We start from the raw sequence: 18,876 nt of genomic DNA, 5'->3' as shown, positions 1-18,876 counted from the left end.
TCGCATCTTATTAGCAGTCGCGACGAAAGCTCCCAAAAACGATCCTTCAATGGAAGAACTCCCGCCAGAACTTCAAGACTCATTGTATGTGTCGAATGCATGCAGCCTAAAGCAATTCGCAAACAACGATATTGAATTCGCTCTAATTTGATAATATGAGAGTTTGCAGCGGAACGAAAGCAAACGCATCCATATTCCATCACTGAAAGTATCGTTGTCTGATACAATTTTATTAGATCTTCCGGATGAGCACCCCACCAAGATCCGGTTATTGTTCGAAGAAAATTTACTCTTTGTTGGCATTTTGTTATCAGAAACCTAATGTGTCCTCCCCACGTGCATTTGGAATCAAACCACACCCCGAGGTATTTGAAAGTCAAAACCTGTTGGATCATTCTTCCCATCATATGGAGCTGAAGCTGCGCGGGATCATGCTTTCTTGAAAAGACGACTAACTCTGTTTTCTCCGCAGAGAATTCGATACCAAGATGAACAGCCCAATCGGACAAGTTATCTAAGGTATCTTGCAATGGTTTATGCAGATCAATAGCTTTGGGTCCAGTAACTGAAACTACGCCATCATCTGCCAATTGTCTTAGTGTACATGGGGTTACTAGACAGCTGTCAATGTCATTTACGTAAAAATTATAGAGGAGCGGACTGAGGCAAGAGCCTTGCGGTAGACCCATGTAGCTAATTCTGAATGTTACCAAATCGCCATGTGAAAAATGCATGCGTTTCTCTGACAAAAGGTTGTGCAAATAATTATTTATAACCGCTGGGAGTCCATGTTGGTGAAGCTTGTCTGAAAGAACATCAATGGAAACTGAATCAAATGCTCCTTTAATGTCTAAAAATACAGATGCCATTTGTTGCTTTTGAGCGAAGGCAATTTGGATGTCAGACGAAAGTAATGCAAGGCAATCATTCGTCCCTTTATTTCTACGGAAGCCAAACTGAGTATCTGACAACAAACCGTTCGTCTCGACCCAAGTGTCGAGACGTCGTAGAATAATTTTTTCGAACAATTTTCTGATGCAGGACAACATCGCGATGGGTCTATATGAGTTGTGATTGGAAGCTGGTTTCCCCGGCTTTTGAATGGCGATAACTTTCACTTGCCTCCAGTCAGGTGGAACAATATTTTGCTCAAGAAGCTTGTTGAACAATTCCAACAAACGTCTTTTTGCGAGGTCAGGCAGATTCTTCACCAAGTTGAATTTAATTCTGTCCAACCCAGGAGCGTTATTGTTACAAGACATGAGTGCTATGGAAAATTCCATCATAGAAAAGGGGCTATCAATGGAACCATTATTTGAAAAAGATTCCCTAATAATGCTATGCGTAGGAACAGAATCTGGACAAACTTTCCTCGCAAAATCAAATATCCATCGGTTCGAGTATTCCTCACTCTCATTTCCTACGTTACGATTCCTCATTCGTCTGGCCGTATTCCAAAGAGTGCTCATTGAGGTTTCTCTTGACAAACCTTCGACAAAATGTCTCCAATAGCTACATTTCTTGGCCCGAAGTATGCTCTTGTACTTGGTTTCTAAAGTCAAGAATTTTTCAAAATTCTGAGGAGTTCCTCCTCCTCGTTTTAAAAACGTCTTGAAGGCATTTTGTTTCGCGTGCTTAGCATCTGAGCACTCTTTGTCCCACCAAGGGTTTGGAGGCCTTCTGTTAGACGATGGACCAAGAAATCGTTTGGTTTGGGCTTGTTCTGCGGCCTCCAGAATCGAACAAACGAGGAAGTCATATTCTTCAAGTGGGGGGAGCTCTTCCATTGAAGTTAAGGCACTTGAAATATTACTTTGGTATTTAATCCAGTCAATATTTTTTGTCAAATCATATGGAATATTAACTGAATTAGCAATGCCTTTGTTACTGCTAATTGAGATGATGATTGGTAAATGATCGCTACCGTGTAAATCAGGAAATACTTTCCAGGTGCAATCTAGTCGAATTGAAGTCGAGCAAAGAGATAAATCTAATGCACTTGGACGTGCAGGAGGTCTTGGGATCCGTGTCATGCTACCCATATTTAGTACCGTCATGCTAAAATTGTCGCAAATATTATATATTAAGGATGATCTGCTATCATTGTAAACGGAACCCCACATCATTCCGTGCGAATTGAAATCTCCTAAAATCAAACGTGGAGCAGGAAGGGCTTCGACAATTTCATTAAGCTGTCGTTGTCCAACTTGAGCTCTTGGAGGAATATATACTGAAGCAATGCAAATGTCCTTTCCTTTAATGTTTATTTGACAAGCAACAACTTCTATACTAGAAGTCGAAGGAATATTTAATCTATAAAAGGAATAACATTTCTTAATTCCTAAAAGCACTCCACCATACGGAGAGTCTCTATCGAGACGTATAATGTTAAAGTCATTAAAACTTAAGGCTATGTTTGATGTAAGCCATGTTTCGCACAAAGTAAATACATCACATTTTTGACTATGCAACAAAACTTTAAATGAATCAAGTTTTGGCATGATGCTTCGACAATTCCACTGCAGGACAGTGATTGAATCATTTGCGGCGGATGATAAATTATCCATCAAATGATACAAAACCTGAAAGAACTGGCCATTGAGCTGATAACTGTTTCAAAAAAGTTCTAGCTATTGGAAGGAATGCCGTTATGATAGTCTTTAGAGGTTCAGAAATATTGAATGCTGCGAAAATCCATTCAACAATTTCCGAAAACTTAAGTAATCCTGTTGGTGAATGTGAAACGGAGCCCACTGGATTATTGTCTTTCCTTGAGCTAGTTTCTGGATTGGTTTGTGAATTTGACAAACCAGGAGGCACAGTTTTTGGTTTTAAATTTGGCTTTTTAGCTTTAACACGGGGATCTTTTTTTGAAGATGTAATTTTAGGTGTCTTTTTAGGTATTTTGTGGTTTGTTAATCTCCTCTTAACAGACCCTTGAGGAGTGACAAACGAGGTATCTTCACTATTTCCGTCGGAGTCAGATTCCTCTGGCTCCATAAGATTTGAAAAACCGTTTTCGGTTTCCAAGGGGGAGACATGTATGAACGTTTTAAGCATTTCTGCATATGTGCGCTTAGACCGTGCTTTTAAAGAAAGCTTCATTTTGTCTTTACGCAACTTAAATGCAGCGCATACTGAAAGATCATCATGAGGTCTCTCCCCACAATAAACACATTTTTCAACATTTTTATCGCAAAGATTATCCTTATGAGGCCCTTGACATTTGATACATTTGGACTTATTACTACAGTAAGTAGCTGTATGCCCGAATTTTTTACAGTTCGTGCAATTCATAACATGCGGTACGAAAAGCCGAACAGGAAGACGAATTTTATCGATATAGACATGGCTAGGCAACGCAGATCCGGCAAATGTTACACGAAACGAATCTGAGGGACGATACGACTTTTTTCCATCGACAATAGATGCTGAGTACAATTGCTTGCACTCGAGTATCTTAACTCCCTCAAGCATGGAGTTTTTAAAACGACCAACTCCATTTTTAAGTAAATCATCGGCCGTCAGACTTGCTTCAGTCACGACACCGTCAATTTCCACCTCCTTCGATGGATTTTCATCGGTCTGTATACTATGTTATTGTTAATCAGTACTGTTAAATCGTTGATAATGATTGTGCGTTTATTTTTTTTCATTTAAGAATGAAAAGTTACATTTGAATAGTTACATTTTCAATAATTGCATATTGAAATAAAACAAAAACTATTATGGAAGCGGACCGATTCGATATTAATTAATGTGTGAAATGGAAGAAAATCAAAATAAACAGATTTCGAAGAAGTAGGCGGCTAGAAAGAAATGTGAAAGGGGTGAAATGAAAATTAATAAATTAATAATGGCGCATATCAGGTCTAATCTGGTTTGTAGACGGTTCATGTTGGTAATTAAATCATTTATTGAAATTAAACTTGCCGCGAGACGGCGTCACGAAACTGCATCAATCATTAGAAAGCAGTACAACGGGAGCGAGGCGATTGTTTAGTTTTTGCATGCTCATTTACTTCACACGTTTCGTTTTCAATTTTCTTTGGATACCTTCATTATGCAAATGCCCACGGAAACTGTCTTTGAACCGACATAAGATAAATATACCTACGGTCAGAGATTTGCTAGTTTATCCAACACAATATAAGAGCAAAATAAAAAGTAGTTTGTTTTCGAAGACAATAAAGTCATATTACCACAAAAGTGAAGTTCTTATTTGTGAATAATTCAATTATGTCCACTTGAATGTAACATCCAATTGATGGATAGCTTATAGAGAAACCAAAGAAATTAGGAACGGATGAAAACAATTTATGATATAGTTGTTCCTACCGATCTGTTTTCATCCGTTTGTGTGCAATCAACGCATGTATCGTAAAATATCCGCAATTTCGTGTTAATGATTATTCAAAACATAAAAGCTTAGCATTCATTCCTGCTATTCATCTTTTGTATATGTATTGATTGTTATGGTGTTTGTTATGTCATATACAAATGCAGTAATGAAGACTACCGATTCACTCATCTCCTACGCAGCGACAGTAGCCTCAAATGCTGCTGATTTGGTGCAACCGAGGAAAGATGAAAAACAACACAATGGAAGCAATGAGGAAATACCTTTAATAATGTTAGACATGAACGATGTTACTATCGAAAACAAAGAATCACCTATAGATCTCGACGCGGATGATGCTTTGGTTCAAAATTTGATGAAAGAGTATGTGATTGAAACAGAGCCGATAAACGATTGTCCGGTGGAAGAGGAAGGCGATCTGACCGATTTCGAACGAGAAGTCCTGAGTAAGTACATGAGAGAAATGGTAGAGCAGGAGTTTGCTGATAAGCCCGATTCCGTATGCCATCTGACGGCAACGGACCATAAGCAAAAACAGGATCCAATGAAAGTGATCGATTTTTCGCCTATTGCTTTGGAAATCAAACCGGACGCAGGTACGCATGATCTCGATCGGTTGAATAACAAACAATCTAGTAGCAGCACTGCACCTCGAGTGGATGAGAATTCTAACCAAATCAAGATTGCGGTTTGTAAACTGGATGCGCCCGAAGAGGAACCGTCTGGAAGCTATGAAATAGAAACCCAGTCGCAACCAGCGGTTGATTCTACGCCAAAGCTCCCTAGTAATAGTAACAGCACCTCTATCACAAGCGATAACAGTGCAAATATCATACAATCGATCAATAATACCACTTGTAATGTCATTGATTGCATAGCTATGCCTGCTACTACCAGTGCTGTTGATACTAACACTAGCGCGAGCACTACAGTCAATCAGACTCCTAATATCGAAATTCAACCTTCGTTGCAAGAGCAGCAGCAGCAGCAGCAACAGCATCAACAGCAACAGCAGCATCAAGAGCAGCGCAGTCGAGCGATGAGACGAAATTTTTCTGTTTGGGTTGGTGTTACATCGTGTGTCTGGGGAATCTTGATCTATCTATTCAAATCGTATGCGTAATGTTTCTCTTTTATTATTACTACTTACAATTTGTTTGAGTGTCTTTGGTTTTGTGTTTTATTTTTTTTTTTGTTTTTGTGGATTTGCTGATCTGTTAGAAGCTTCATTTAGCGCATTACGTCAATTAAATTTGTTTGTATTGCTATTTTCGTGATTCTACTTTAAACCTAATGTTATTGTGATATTTACCAGATTTTTTGTTCCTTATTCCTTCCTTTGTTATTATTTAAAGTCAGTAATATATTGTAATTAGTCACAATGATGACTACATGATAACTACAATTGTGACTCTTCAGATTTATATACGCTAAGTTAATAGAGATACCCAATCTTGTACTCTAGACCCCTATATTTAACCAATGGTGTTCTTACAGTATGACTTTTACCAAATCCAATATCGAAAAAGCTTGTTTGTTTTTGCATCTTTAAATCAAAACTTTCGATTTATTTTTTTCATAGTCATGCTACAATCCTAGTCATGCTTGAGAATCTTCGGTATTTAATAGATTAAATTTGCTCTTTGTCGTTGTATTTACTCGATTGTGAATTTGCAGCTTCCAAGCCTGTGCAATAAGCTTGATTGTCTGCCTAGTTTGCAAACATCTTTACTTATGCTGTTTGGAATAAGATATTACTGAAAATAAATCAAAATCATTCCATCAATTCCAGTTTTTTACACCTATTCTATAGTTACTTTAATTATGATGAACAATAATTTACAGGCTATTTTTCTTCGGAGCATCATGATTTCGTCTATATTGTATCTTTCCTTTTTTATTATAAAATGTTTTATTAAACAAACAGAAATCAAAATTTAGTCAAATAATTATACTGCCCCTCCAAAACTCTTTGTTTATTATACAAATGTTTGCTTTTTCATCGCTTGTGCATCTACATCGCCTAGGTCCAACGTAACATAGTGCATAAGTTGCCATCCAACTAGAACATATCAATCGCGCTCGAAGCACGAAGTGCAATCTAACTAATCAAATTAATCAAAGGATCTAGTACTGTTACGTCAGAAACCTCAACTTTGCAGTGTTTGATACGCACGTTTACAACAATTCTACGATTGTTCTTTTTCCAGATCTTTGTAACAATCATAAACTCAAAGAATATTGTAGTAGAAATAACAGAAAAATAATCGACTCTCACTCGACTCTGACCGCGGCGGTACGAGCGACTAACAGCCGTCGTCACCACCACAGCTTATCATCCACCGAAACGAAAATGTCAGCAATATTCATTGCTTCCGCTGCATGCGTTGCAAATCAACAATCGCTTCATGTACCGACGCCACCAACACCAGCGGTAGGCAACGAACTGACACCACTCACCACACCTTTGCCAGTGCTGTGTGATCTACGGTCAGGCTGTGTTGCCTGCTTATCATCTTCTGGTATACGAGAAATATTGGCGCAAAATATACAGACTACAAGTTACCCACAACAGTCAGTACACAAACAGTTAGCACCGAATGTATCACCAAAGAATAATATCTCGAAAACAATGGTTCCTACCGAGCAAGCCAACATTAATCTAGTTCAAAATGTGCAGACAAATATTCTTGCGAAAGGTTGTCGTGGCAATAAGAAGCGCAAAAGAAAGAAAAAATTTAAACGCTAATTAGGAGTTTGTCAATACCGCATGTATTTTGCATCTTTTTGAAAATTAGTTACCAAGGGCATTTAACAGTACAGCCGGTTTATATTAGTAACATCGCAACTTTAGCATCATTGAAAAAAACAAACAAACATATATTCTATCATGAAGATCAATCACATCACTGATTACGTCCAATTTTAGCTAGGTAAAATCGATATTTTTTTGCTTTTTGCTCTAGTCACCTATCCGTTGCTAATCGCTCAGGATAACTGAAATAAGAAATAATTCGCATATAGTCATCAGCATGTTTTTTTTTCTAAAATGACTTAAACAAACATGAAATGTTATTATATATTAATGATTTTAGAAAATAATAAAAAAGTGGCTAGTTGCCTTTAGGATCTGAATAGTAAGAAAAATAGTTGTAGGAAGTCTTACCGATTAATCGTCGTAGGCAACATGCGGTAATTCAACAGCTATGCCTTTATTTTCAAGGAATGTGAAACATTTTGAAGTTAACAGTTGAAATAAAGTGAGAGTATGGTTAGGTGATATTTTCAGTAATATACAAATGGTAAGAAACTGTTATGTTTGGTATTTTTTTTTTGAAAGTTTAGCTTTTGCTCTATACACCCAAGTCGGTGTCACGAAGATATGTTGACAGTAGACTCAGATCGGAATTGTTACTGATGTTTTGAATGAATAATATAGTGCAAATATTAATAAACGACCAATGGTTTTATTCATCGTACCAAGTATTTGTAATATATGTAACACACTTAACACAAAATATCCACAAAAAAAGTGTCAGCTTAGTTTGCTTAACATATTTCATAACGCAACATGTGTCAAGTAATCGAAACTACTCATACATGACTCACACATACCTATCGTTCACCGGAAATTCGTGTCAGAATATATAAAATCAACAATGGTCTAGGAATTCAGCGATCATGTTTGAAAACTATCCGCGCCGGGCTTTTCGGAATCATTGTCACTTGCTGAAATATTCTATGAATGGTTGAATATTTGGGTTCTATAACTTTTCCGTTAGTCCTACTAGGGTTTTTTTTTCGTTCCGCTTATTTCAACATTTATTAGATGTGCAGAATGTTTCTGTTCGTGTTCTTCCATTCCTGGTTAATTTTGATGCCCCTTACCATTCCGAGAAGCTGAAACCAATTACGCAAAAGAACTTAAGCGTCTGGGAGTAATGTCGTATCAGGGATAATCATATTGATATAACAAAAAGTTAACAATGACGAAAAAGAAGTACACTCAGAAAGTTATTTTATTTTGACCAGTAAAACTGTTTAACATATTTTCTACGATGGAAGTAACAAAGTACTTTCACATTTAAATAAAATCTCCAGTAAAGACTGTTGCTGTACTCTAAGTTGGTAGTTTAGGAGATTAGGATCTAGTTGACGTATGATGGAACTCCAATATAGAAGCTATGTTAGTGTCTGTAGGATCGTAGCACTAGTAATGCGAGTACTCGCTACGTCTATAACGAACTCTTCTAAATCGAAAGATGCAAATTTCGAATTAATATCAAGGGGTTTCGACGATTGTTGTTGGTTCCGCTCACAATTCGTACATTTGACAAATTTCTCATCGAGATTCGGCATACTCGTCACTTGGCTTTTCCTAACCGCATTAGCAAGTAATGTTTGTAAAACCAAATGACTTTCTTTGGGCCTGATGCTTCAATCAACCATCTTACATTGTTCCTATAGATGAAATACCATATTACAACCAAATTTCGTATAGAATTAAAAGTATAATAATTGTAAAAATATGTTCACACATACAGCTAACATATGCGTTTTCTCTTTTTTCTGTTTCTCGTAATCATGCCAAAATCACAAACCACATACTCCTGCAAACATAATCTGCGCTGCGTCCTTCTTGTTGTGATGTGCCAATTCTGTTAAACAAACGAAAAACACAATAAACAACAATATTAAAATTGTAATAACGTGTGTGTGATGCTGCTGTGTCTAATCAAATCAACCACGATACTTTGGATTCGTTCCAATTCATGGTGGTGAATTTCATTGGATACAAATTAAAACCAAACAAAAAACGTAATGAAATCATGCTTCATTCTTTGTTGTGGAATAACACCGATCTAACTTCGATAATTATTACACACTAAACATTGATAATGAAATCATCGATTGGAACGAAATCGGAATACTCTCAACGATTTACAGTTTTGGAGAGACCATCATCTCAAATGTCCTATCTGGATCACTTCCTGAAGGAGTCGGGCGGAGGTTCCAGCTCTACAACGCACACCAATTCAACACTAGCAGTGAATATGGTAATGAATCTAAAAACATAATAGTTGTATCAATTTGTGTGCGCAAAAGTACTTGCTAGACATGAATTGACACTCGTTAAATACTGTATAATTCTGTGATAAATACTCTTTACCGTAGCCGTCCCAGCAGAATAGCCAGCACGTAACCTCAACTAGCTCGTCGTCGAATAACCTTACCAATACCCCAATGAATCAACATAATCAGAGTTTATCCTCGCTCCATCAACAACTACAGCACCAACAGGCGCAGCAACAGCAGCAACACTTCCAGCAGCAACAACAACAGCATTCGCACACCTACAGCAACCAGCAACAGGTTCATCAAATGCATCACTCTAACTACTCGATGGAAAGCGAGGAAGGCGATGTAGAGGATAATCGGGGCCATTCGTTGTCTAGCTCGAAGAGTAATCTTAGCGATCATTCCCTGGTAAGTTCCGACTCAACTTTCATTTATTAATAAATTTCACTCATCTGAGTTCTTTTTTTCTGCAGAGTATGCACAGTGTGATGATGCCTAAACAAAAAGTGCATCAGTTTCTGGTGCGAACTTTCTCTAGTCCTACCAAGTGCAACCATTGCACCTCGTTAATGGTTGGCCTTACCCGTCAGGGGGTTGTGTGTGAGCTGTGCGGTTTCGCCTGCCACATGATCTGTTGTCAGAAGGTACCTACGCAGTGTCCTGTTCCATCTGATCAAACCAAACGACCATTGGGCATTGATCCGACCCGAGGAATCGGAACGGCATACGAGGGCTACGTTAAAGTACCTAAGCTTGGGGCGGTCAAGCGTGGTTGGGTGCGACAGTTTGTTGTTGTTTGTGATTTTAAGCTGTTTCTGTATGACATCACCGCCGACCGCAGTGCGTTACCAAGTGTTCATGTTACTCAGGTTAGTAGACATGGATCGTTGGTGATAATTGTGGAACTAACCAGTTTTGCACTTTCTTTTAGGTATTAGATATGCGAGATCCAGAATTTGGAGTTTCCGGAGTTCGTGAAAGTGATGTTATTCATGCAGCTAAGAAAGATGTTCCTTGTATCTTTAGAGTGAGTGCCAAATCGAATTTTTCTTCCCAATACCACAATTCGCACACGAAAGCAATAGATATGAGAAACATTTACTTTTGTGTAGACGTATTCCTGAAAATGTTTGATGGTTTTATTAGGTCGCTGAATGTTGAGATTGGGTTCCTGGCTTGTCCACCAAGTACACAGGAATTTTATATTTACCATTATAATGATCAACACTCTGCATCCCGCTATTTTTTTTCCAAATAAAATTTTTATTAGGCTCATTTGCTTTAGCTTAACGTGGCCGATTGTCTTGTTGTTAGGGAGAGAGAGAGGGATGCCGTATTACGGGGCGGCATACTCCCCAGTTAGTAAGGGGACATAGGGAGGGTGGGACCTACACAGTATTGAATTGAAATTTGAATACATCATTGGTTTGTGGCATACATCTTTCAGACACATTTTGCGTTCGATGAATCTTCATGTTTTTCAGCTTGTAGCAATGAAGAGATTATTCTGGATTGGGATGCTTCGTTGGTGTGTTCTGACGTTGATGTGACGTTTTTGGGTAGCTTCCAGCAACTCAGTCAGTTCAAGGCAGGTGCATGCTCCGAAGCATCGTTTACACAGGCCATACTTCCAGCAACGTAAAGAAGAGTGCGGTAGAGCTGTAGACGAGAAAGAGATAGGGAGAGCACTAAATTTGAGCATTGATAGTTTTCAAGAAGTTATAGATGAGAGTCATATAAGGAAGATTTCGAATTGCCAAGACGTCGCGGACTGGTACGAAGGGTGGTATACCTCGGGCCCGAAGGGAACCTATGAGTTGGGACCTGGCATCACAATACTCGACACATGTCCAAACAACATGTTCGATGTCATGATAACCCTCACCGCAAACGCAGACACCACTCTCAGCGAGCCCCACACGACGAAGATGCGCGCTGAACATATAATGATTTGACATGAGCCTTGACATTACACGAATAAAGTCTCGGCTCACGTCTAACCCCCGGAACCAAGCTTTCGTCGATACCTGTGGGATTATTGAGTGTAACCATCGTCCCAGAGTTCCACTATTCCATGTATTCTGCCAGCTAGCTAGAGTTTTCTGACGACAGCAACTGAAAAATTCATTGAAGCAGATTGGTCTTTCATAGATATCACCTTCTAGTGCGCCCACCTTGGCTAACGAGTCCGCCCTCTCATTGCCCCGTATGGAACAATGTGAGGGGACCCAAACCAAGGTAATCTGGTATGATTTTGCAGATAAAGCACTCAATTGTTCCCGTATTTTCCCCAGGAAATACGGTGAGTGCTTTCCAGGCTTCACTGAACGGAGAGCCTCAATGGAACTGAGACTGTCCGATACAATGAAGTAGTGATCTGTGGGCAGAGTGTCAATGATCTCAAGGGTATACTGAATTGCAGCTAGTTCTGCGACGTAAACTGAAGCTGGATCACTGAGTTTATAGGAAGCGGTGAAATTTACATTGAACATACCGAAGCCAGTGGACCCGTCTAGATATGATCCGTCAGTGTAAAACATTTTATTACAGTCGACTTCTTTAAATTTATTATTAAAAATTTTTGGGATCTCTTGAGGGCGTACAGGATCCGGGATTCAACGAATTTCTTCTTTCATGGATGTGTCGAAAAACACAGTAGAATTAGAAGTATCCACAAAATGAACACGATTGGGAACAAACGAAGAAGGATTTATATTCTGAGCCATGTAGTCAAAATACAAGGACATAAAACGGGTTTGTGAATTAAGCTCGACGAGCTTTTCAAAGTTTTCTATCACCATCGGATTCAAAATATCGCATCGGATTAGCAGTCGATATGAGAGATCCCTGTTTTTCAACGGTAAGACGCCCGCCAGCACTTCAAGACTCATCGTATGGGTTGATTGCATGCAACCCAAGGCAATACGTAAACAACGATACTGAATTCTTTCCAGTTTAATGAAATGAATATTCGTAGCGGAGCGGAAACAGAAACATCCATATTCCATTACTGACAATATCGTCGTTTTGTACAACCTGATCAGGTCTCCTGGGTGAGAGCCCCACCAAGTTCCGGTTATTGTACGAAGGAAATTGATTCTCTGTAGGCATTTTCGTTTCAAATACCTAATGTGACATCCCCAGGTACCTTTGGAATCGAACCAGACCCCGAGATATTTAAATGTGAAAACCTGAGCTATGGTTTCACCCCCTAGTTGAAGCTGTAATTGCGCAGGTTCTCGCTTCCTTGAAAATACAACCAGCTCAGTTTTCTCCGTAGAGAACTCGATACCCATTTGAAAAGCCCATGTCGACAAGTTGTCGAGGGTATCTTGCAATGGTCCTTGGAGATCGGCAGCTTTGGGTCCTATAATAGACACAACACTGTCGTCGGCAAGTTGTCTTAGCGTGCAAGATGTGTTGATACATTCATCAATGTTATTTACGTAAAAGTTGTATAAAAGGGGGCTTAAGCATGAGCCCTGAGGAAGACCCATGTAACTGAATCGCTTTGTCGTCAAATCACCATGCTCAAAATGCATGTGTTTCTCGGACAATATATTATATAAAAAGTTGTTCAAAACTGGTGAAAGACCTTGCTGATGCAACTTCTCAGATAGAACGTTAATGGAAACTGAATCGAATGCCCCCTTGATGTCGAGGAAAACTGATGCCATTTGTTCTTTACGAGCAAATGCCATTTGAATTTCTGTTGAGAGCAACGCTAGACAATCGTTCGTTCCTTTGCCCCTGCGGAACCCAAATTGTGTACCTGAAAGCAATCCATTTGTTTCAACCCAATTGTCTAGACGGAAGAGAATCATTTTCTCCAACAATTTCCGAATACGGGAAAGCATAGCAATCGGCCGATACGAATTGTGATCGGAAGCTGGTTTTCCAGGTTTTTGAATAGTAATAACTCTCACTTCTCTCCATTCGTGTGGGACAATATTACCCTCGAGGAACTTGTTGAATAAATTCAACAAGCGCCTTTTGGCAGCGTCGGGCAGATTTTTCAACAAGTTGAATTTAATTCTGTCTAACCCCGGGGCTCTATTGTTACACGACAAGAGCGCAAGTGAGAACTCTACCATCGAAAACGGTGTTTCGTTTGTATTCAATGTCGCGACGCGGGATATCTTCTGTTCCGGAACAGAATCAGGACATACTTTCTTAGCGAAATCAAATATCCAGCGGTTAGAATATTCCTCGCTTTCGTTCGCGTGATTTCGATTGCGCATGCGACGGGCCGTATTCCAAAGAGTGCTCATTGCTGTTTCTCTCGTTAATCCGTCAACAAACCTTCGCCAGTAACCGCGTTTCTTAGCTTTAATCAGACTTTTCATTTGAAATTCTAACGCCGCGTATTTCCGATAATTATCTGGAGTTCCGTTCCTTCTAAACGAGATGAAGGCTGAAGCTTTTTTCGTTTTCAGCTCTGAGCACTCTTTGTCCCACCATGGGTTGGGAGAACGCATACTAGTTTGCGCGCTAGGTACTCGTTTCGTCTGAGCTTGAATTGCGGTGTCAAGAATCAAGCCAGCCAAAAATGTATACTCTTCCTCCGGAGGAAGCTTCTGTGATGTTTCTAGTTTCTCAGATATCGAGCTCGCGTAACGTTTCCAATCAATGTTTCGTGTGAAATCGTACGAAACATTGATTGTTTCCGATGGTCTTCCACGGTTGGTGATAGAAACTATGATCGGCAAGTGATCGCTGCCGTGAGGATCACAGATTACCTTCCACTTGCAATCTAACTGTAGCGAAGTCGAGCAAAGGGATAAATCCAGCGCACTTGGTTGTGCTGGCGGTTTAGGGTTCCGTGTCATTTCTCCCGTGTTTAGAATTGTCAAATTGAAGTTGTCACACAGATCTTGGATTAACGAAGAACGATTATCATCATATAAGCAGCCCCATCCTGTACCATGCAAGTTAAAGTCCCCTAAAACCAGCCGCGGTGAAGGAAGAAGTTCTATGATGTCTGCAAGCCGACGATGCCCTATCGAGACTCTGGGAGGAATGTAGATAGAAGCTATACGTAGATCTTTGCCTTTAATATTAATTTGGCAAGCAACAACTTCAATTCCCGGTGTCGAGGGGAGGTTAATACGATAAAATGAATAGCACTTTTTAATCCCTAAAAGTACACCTCCATAAGAGTCTTCTCGGTCCAGGCGGATTATGTTAAAATTATGGAAGTCGAGGTTGATGTTAGAAGTAAGCCAAGTTTCACTCAAGGAGAATACATCGCAATTATGAGTATGTATTAAGTGTTTGAAAGAATCAAGTTTTGGGATGATACTTCTGCAATTCCACTGAAGCACAATGATCATATCTTCGATTCTCAGTGGTAAATTATCCATCAAAAGATACGATCGCTGCAAGGAGGGGCCATTGTTCAGTCAACTGTTTTAAAAATGTCCTTACTGTTGGCAGTAGAGCAGTTAGGAAGCTTTTCAGAGGATCAGTAATATTGAAGGCTGTTAATATCCAGTCCACGATATCAGAAAATCTCAATAATCCAGCGTTTGTTGGATTTTCTGGTTGTGCTTTGGGGTCATTCGGGTTTTTTGATGCCCCAGGAAGTGCTGGGTACTCCTTATCATCCCTAAGTTTTTTGAACCCAGGAGGTGTTTGCTTCGGTTTTGAGTCAGCACTTTTTGTTTCCGTTTGGTTCTTTTGTGACGAAGAGGACAGTCTGAGGCCTTTACGAGGAAGCTTGGGAGAAGCCAGATTTTGTCTTTTCCTGCTTCCTTCAACCTGTGTGTAGGAAGGTCCTTCGCCTGGGTCGTCAGAGGTATCCTCTTCAACTGGCAAGATTGCAAACGGGTTCTCAGGGGTCGATGGAGTGGTTCTTTTTAAGATTTCCGCATAAGAATGTTTGGAACGTTCTTTCACGGATCGCTTCAATTTCTCCGCACGCTGTATGTACGTAGGGCACACCGAAAGATCATGAGGATTCTCCCCGCAGTAGCAACACTTTTCCACTGCTCTTCTGCAGAGATCGTCCTCATGGGCCTCTCCGCATTTGCCGCATCGCAGTTTGTTGCAACAATAGGTTGCCATATGACCTAGCTGTTTGCAGCTTGTACAATGCATTACCCGCGGTACATACAGCCGAACAGGTAGACGAACTCCACTCACTACCAAATAATTTGGAAGTGCAGATCCGGCAAAAGTCACGCGAAATGAGTCCGATTGGTAAAATTTACCATCTATCGATTTGGAGTGCAATTGCTTGCACTCCAAAATTTTCACTGGTTGAAGGTCGGGGTTTTTGAAACGGCCTACCCCGTCCTTCATCAGATCTTCGATTGTCAGACTTTCGTCACGGACCACACCGTCGATCTCCACCACATGAGACGGGACGTACACGCGGTACTCCTTCGTGAACAACTCGCTGGTAGCAATCTCGTTTGCTTGCTTCAGGTCGGACACAACAACGCGTAACTTGTTTGGCGAAACCTTATCTATTGTTTTTATTGCCGAGTAATGTTTTTCCAGGTCCCGAGCAATATTTAAAACTCTGAGAGACTTTAATTTGGGCCAGAAGTATACCACCCACGGACCCCCCGAGTCATCGTCTTGGTAAACTTTTTGGCGAGCAGGCAATATCTTAGAGGGAGATGGAGGCATCGGAGAGGGAGATGGCATCGGAGAGGGAGATGGTATCGGAGGGGGAGATGGTATCGGAGGGGGAGATGGCATAGGAGGGGTAGATGGCATCTCGGAAGCAAACTCAGCCTCTAAATGTTCTTCGTTCATTCGTTCAGCTTCGCCCTCCTCCGAGACACCCCCACTGTCATCAATATTCATATTTAAAGTGCGGGAGTAAAGAAGTCTCCCGCACTTGAAATGAGAAAGAAAGAAATAAAATGAAAAGAAAATATATGAATAGTAAAAGTTGAAAGAAAAAGTTTGAGAAAATACTTAACAGTATGTCACGGTAAGCTGTTAGGTGAGTTGCTCCTTCACTCCTTCGTTGTGGTTCAGCGTGACCTTGACTCAGGATTTGGCTGCTGCGATACGGGTAGCAAGCAATAGAAATAACTGCTGCCCGAGGATAGCACGATAGCGTCTACTGTCGATACCGATACAAAACCGGTGCACAGACAGAACTCACTTGCGGGGATGCTACTTTTTATCACTTTTATTTAATGCCTATACTACAGCCTCTGCTGTGATAGGCACCTTCGTCTTACCGATGTCGATTGTTAAAAAAACGCGTGTGCTCACTTCGAACATTCGGTTACGAATGCATCCCGCTATTAACCGAAGCAAATGCAATTGCATCTATTCAACGTTTGAACATAATGTACACACAGTTAGACGCCTTATTGAATTGAATCTCACTTACATCATTAGTTAGATGCATTAGTTCCTTAAGCAAGATTTCAATTTCGGTTGCTGCTGGTCTAACTTTGCAGCGCTTGAAATCAATACAAATTGAATTTGGTTTTGTAGGCCAAGTTTCAGGCTTTGTTAAATCGTATTTGCCCATTTCGTACACCTCTCTTGTTCACTACACTGTATTGTCTTTGTTTCTATTGCCTCGACCGTGAGCAATTTTCGACTGTGTCGGATGAGATGCGAGCACGAACTGGTGATATTTATTGTTATGTATTTTTGTTCCATGTTATATATTGTTGTAGTAATGACTTTTGAAACGAATGATTTATTCATTGATTTTCGTTAAGAATTTTTTTTAGAAATCAAAAATGTCTTCATCGTTGTCAGTATCACGATCTGATTCGGAATCTACAGTTTGTCTGGCTTCAATGAAACTTCCTTTGAAATGCCGGGAAACGACCTTCGTTGTAGTTACGTTATGCTTATAACGAGTCTTATCCAGTGTTGGGAAAATCATGATCAGAAAAAGTTCATTTCACCCGGGCAAAAATCAGTTCAAAAGATTTTCTAAAAAAACTCAGTGACTAAAAAAATCACTTCCTATATTTTCACTCATGAAACAAGCATCCACAAAACTCTGAACCTTGAAGTTCACAAGTGATTTTTTGCGTCTGCGAAACTCGATGACGAATTTTCACCCACAGAAATATCCAGGGTGGCAAGTGACCGGGAAAATCGGGAAAACCGGGAAAAGGTCGGGAATTTGGTTTTACCGGAAAAAAACCGGAAAAAATTGGAAATGTTAGTGCAAATCCGGGAAAAAATTCACTAGTCCTAATCTTAGTAACGATTTTCAGCATCATTTTCCTGATACAACAAATGAAAAATTGAAGGCAATTTTGTGTTTGAACTAAGTTCAGAAGTGCAGTACAAGTCTTGAAACATCTTATTGTCCCACACAGGTTCAATGGTGCTCAATCCATTGAAAATGGGGACAACACCTCATGTCTCAACGGTTTTTGTATTGGTTTGACAGCAATTTTAAATCAATCTCTTAGTTGTCATCAATAACAGCACAATGAAACTAGTCGAATAGGTTCTTAGAGAACTTGTATGCACACATTCAGGAGAGGCTTCAGTGGTTACGCTTATGGCAGTTGAAAACAAATTGCTGTCTCAGTTTTTGTCCCGGGTTGGCGGTTCAACGCATAGGACGCTGGTCTTACAAGCCAGTTGTCGTATGTTCGAGCCCCGACCTGGAAGGATTCTTAGTGTCAGTAGGATCCATAGTACTAGCCATGCAATGATTCTGTACACTTAAGAATCGGCTGCGAAGTCTGTTGAAACAGAAAGGCCAAATTCCACCAAAGGAATGGAATGCCAAGACTTCGCTTCGTCTCAGTTGCAACGTCGAAACGGTTCTGATATCATACCATATAAGCAGTGCACAACCCGTAAATTTTGTCACGAGACGCCACTGGTTGTTAGAAGGAATCGGGTTTGCGGGAGGAGTGTTGTTCTTTAGTTCATTCATTTTTAATTTTTAACTTTATACTTTTTCCAGACTATACCAGGCAAAAAGTATTGGAATACACTAGAGATGGTCAGTCCGCGAACGGTCCAAAAGAACTAGTTCTCCTCGAAGATTGAGTAAACTGGAGTTCTTTATTGAAGAATGATAGCTCTCTATTCTTCTCAATGGATCACTTTCATCACCCCTTGGCCAGATACGTTTCTTGTTTTAATCCTATTGTTATATCGAAGTTACTGGCGAAATAAAAGACAAAATAAAGATGGAATACATTGGACTGGATGGTACTGTTAGTTCAGAAGATGAACGTTTGGACAAACTGTGGATGACATTTTTAATTGTAGCTCCAAGAGATACCCGAAAAAAAATTTATTTCTCAACTCTCGATGTTTTTTTTTGGACATGGGATTTCAAATTAAAGCTTAAACGAGAAAAATATTTTAAAAACCCTGAACATAGGCTATTTGAGCCTGGTTAAAAAACCGGGAATTTTTAGTCCCGCGCACCGGGAAAACCGGGAAAAAACGGGAAATTGAAATCGCTAATTCACTTGCCA

General features: G+C 39.9%; 1 protein-coding gene across 5 annotated transcripts in view; it reads left to right on the top strand.

The window, feature by feature from the left end:
* LOC131434929 (serine/threonine-protein kinase Genghis Khan) overlaps positions 1-18,876 on the top strand; it is a 96,779-nt gene that overhangs the window by 70,502 nt on the left and 7,401 nt on the right. For all 5 annotated transcript variants that reach the window (XM_058602220.1, XM_058602223.1, XM_058602222.1 and 2 more), the window contains 4 exons: positions 9,308-9,417; positions 9,536-9,847; positions 9,913-10,308; positions 10,371-10,466. In XM_058602220.1, coding sequence (XP_058458203.1) covers positions 9,308-9,417; positions 9,536-9,847; positions 9,913-10,308; positions 10,371-10,466 — 914 coding nt within the window. The remainder of the gene's footprint in view (positions 1-9,307; positions 9,418-9,535; positions 9,848-9,912; positions 10,309-10,370; positions 10,467-18,876) is intronic.

The sequence above is a fragment of the Malaya genurostris genome, chromosome 3, assembly GCF_030247185.1.
Source record: "Malaya genurostris strain Urasoe2022 chromosome 3, Malgen_1.1, whole genome shotgun sequence".
NCBI lineage: Eukaryota > Metazoa > Arthropoda > Insecta > Diptera > Culicidae > Malaya > Malaya genurostris.
This window is presented reverse-complemented; position numbering and strand designations above follow the sequence as displayed.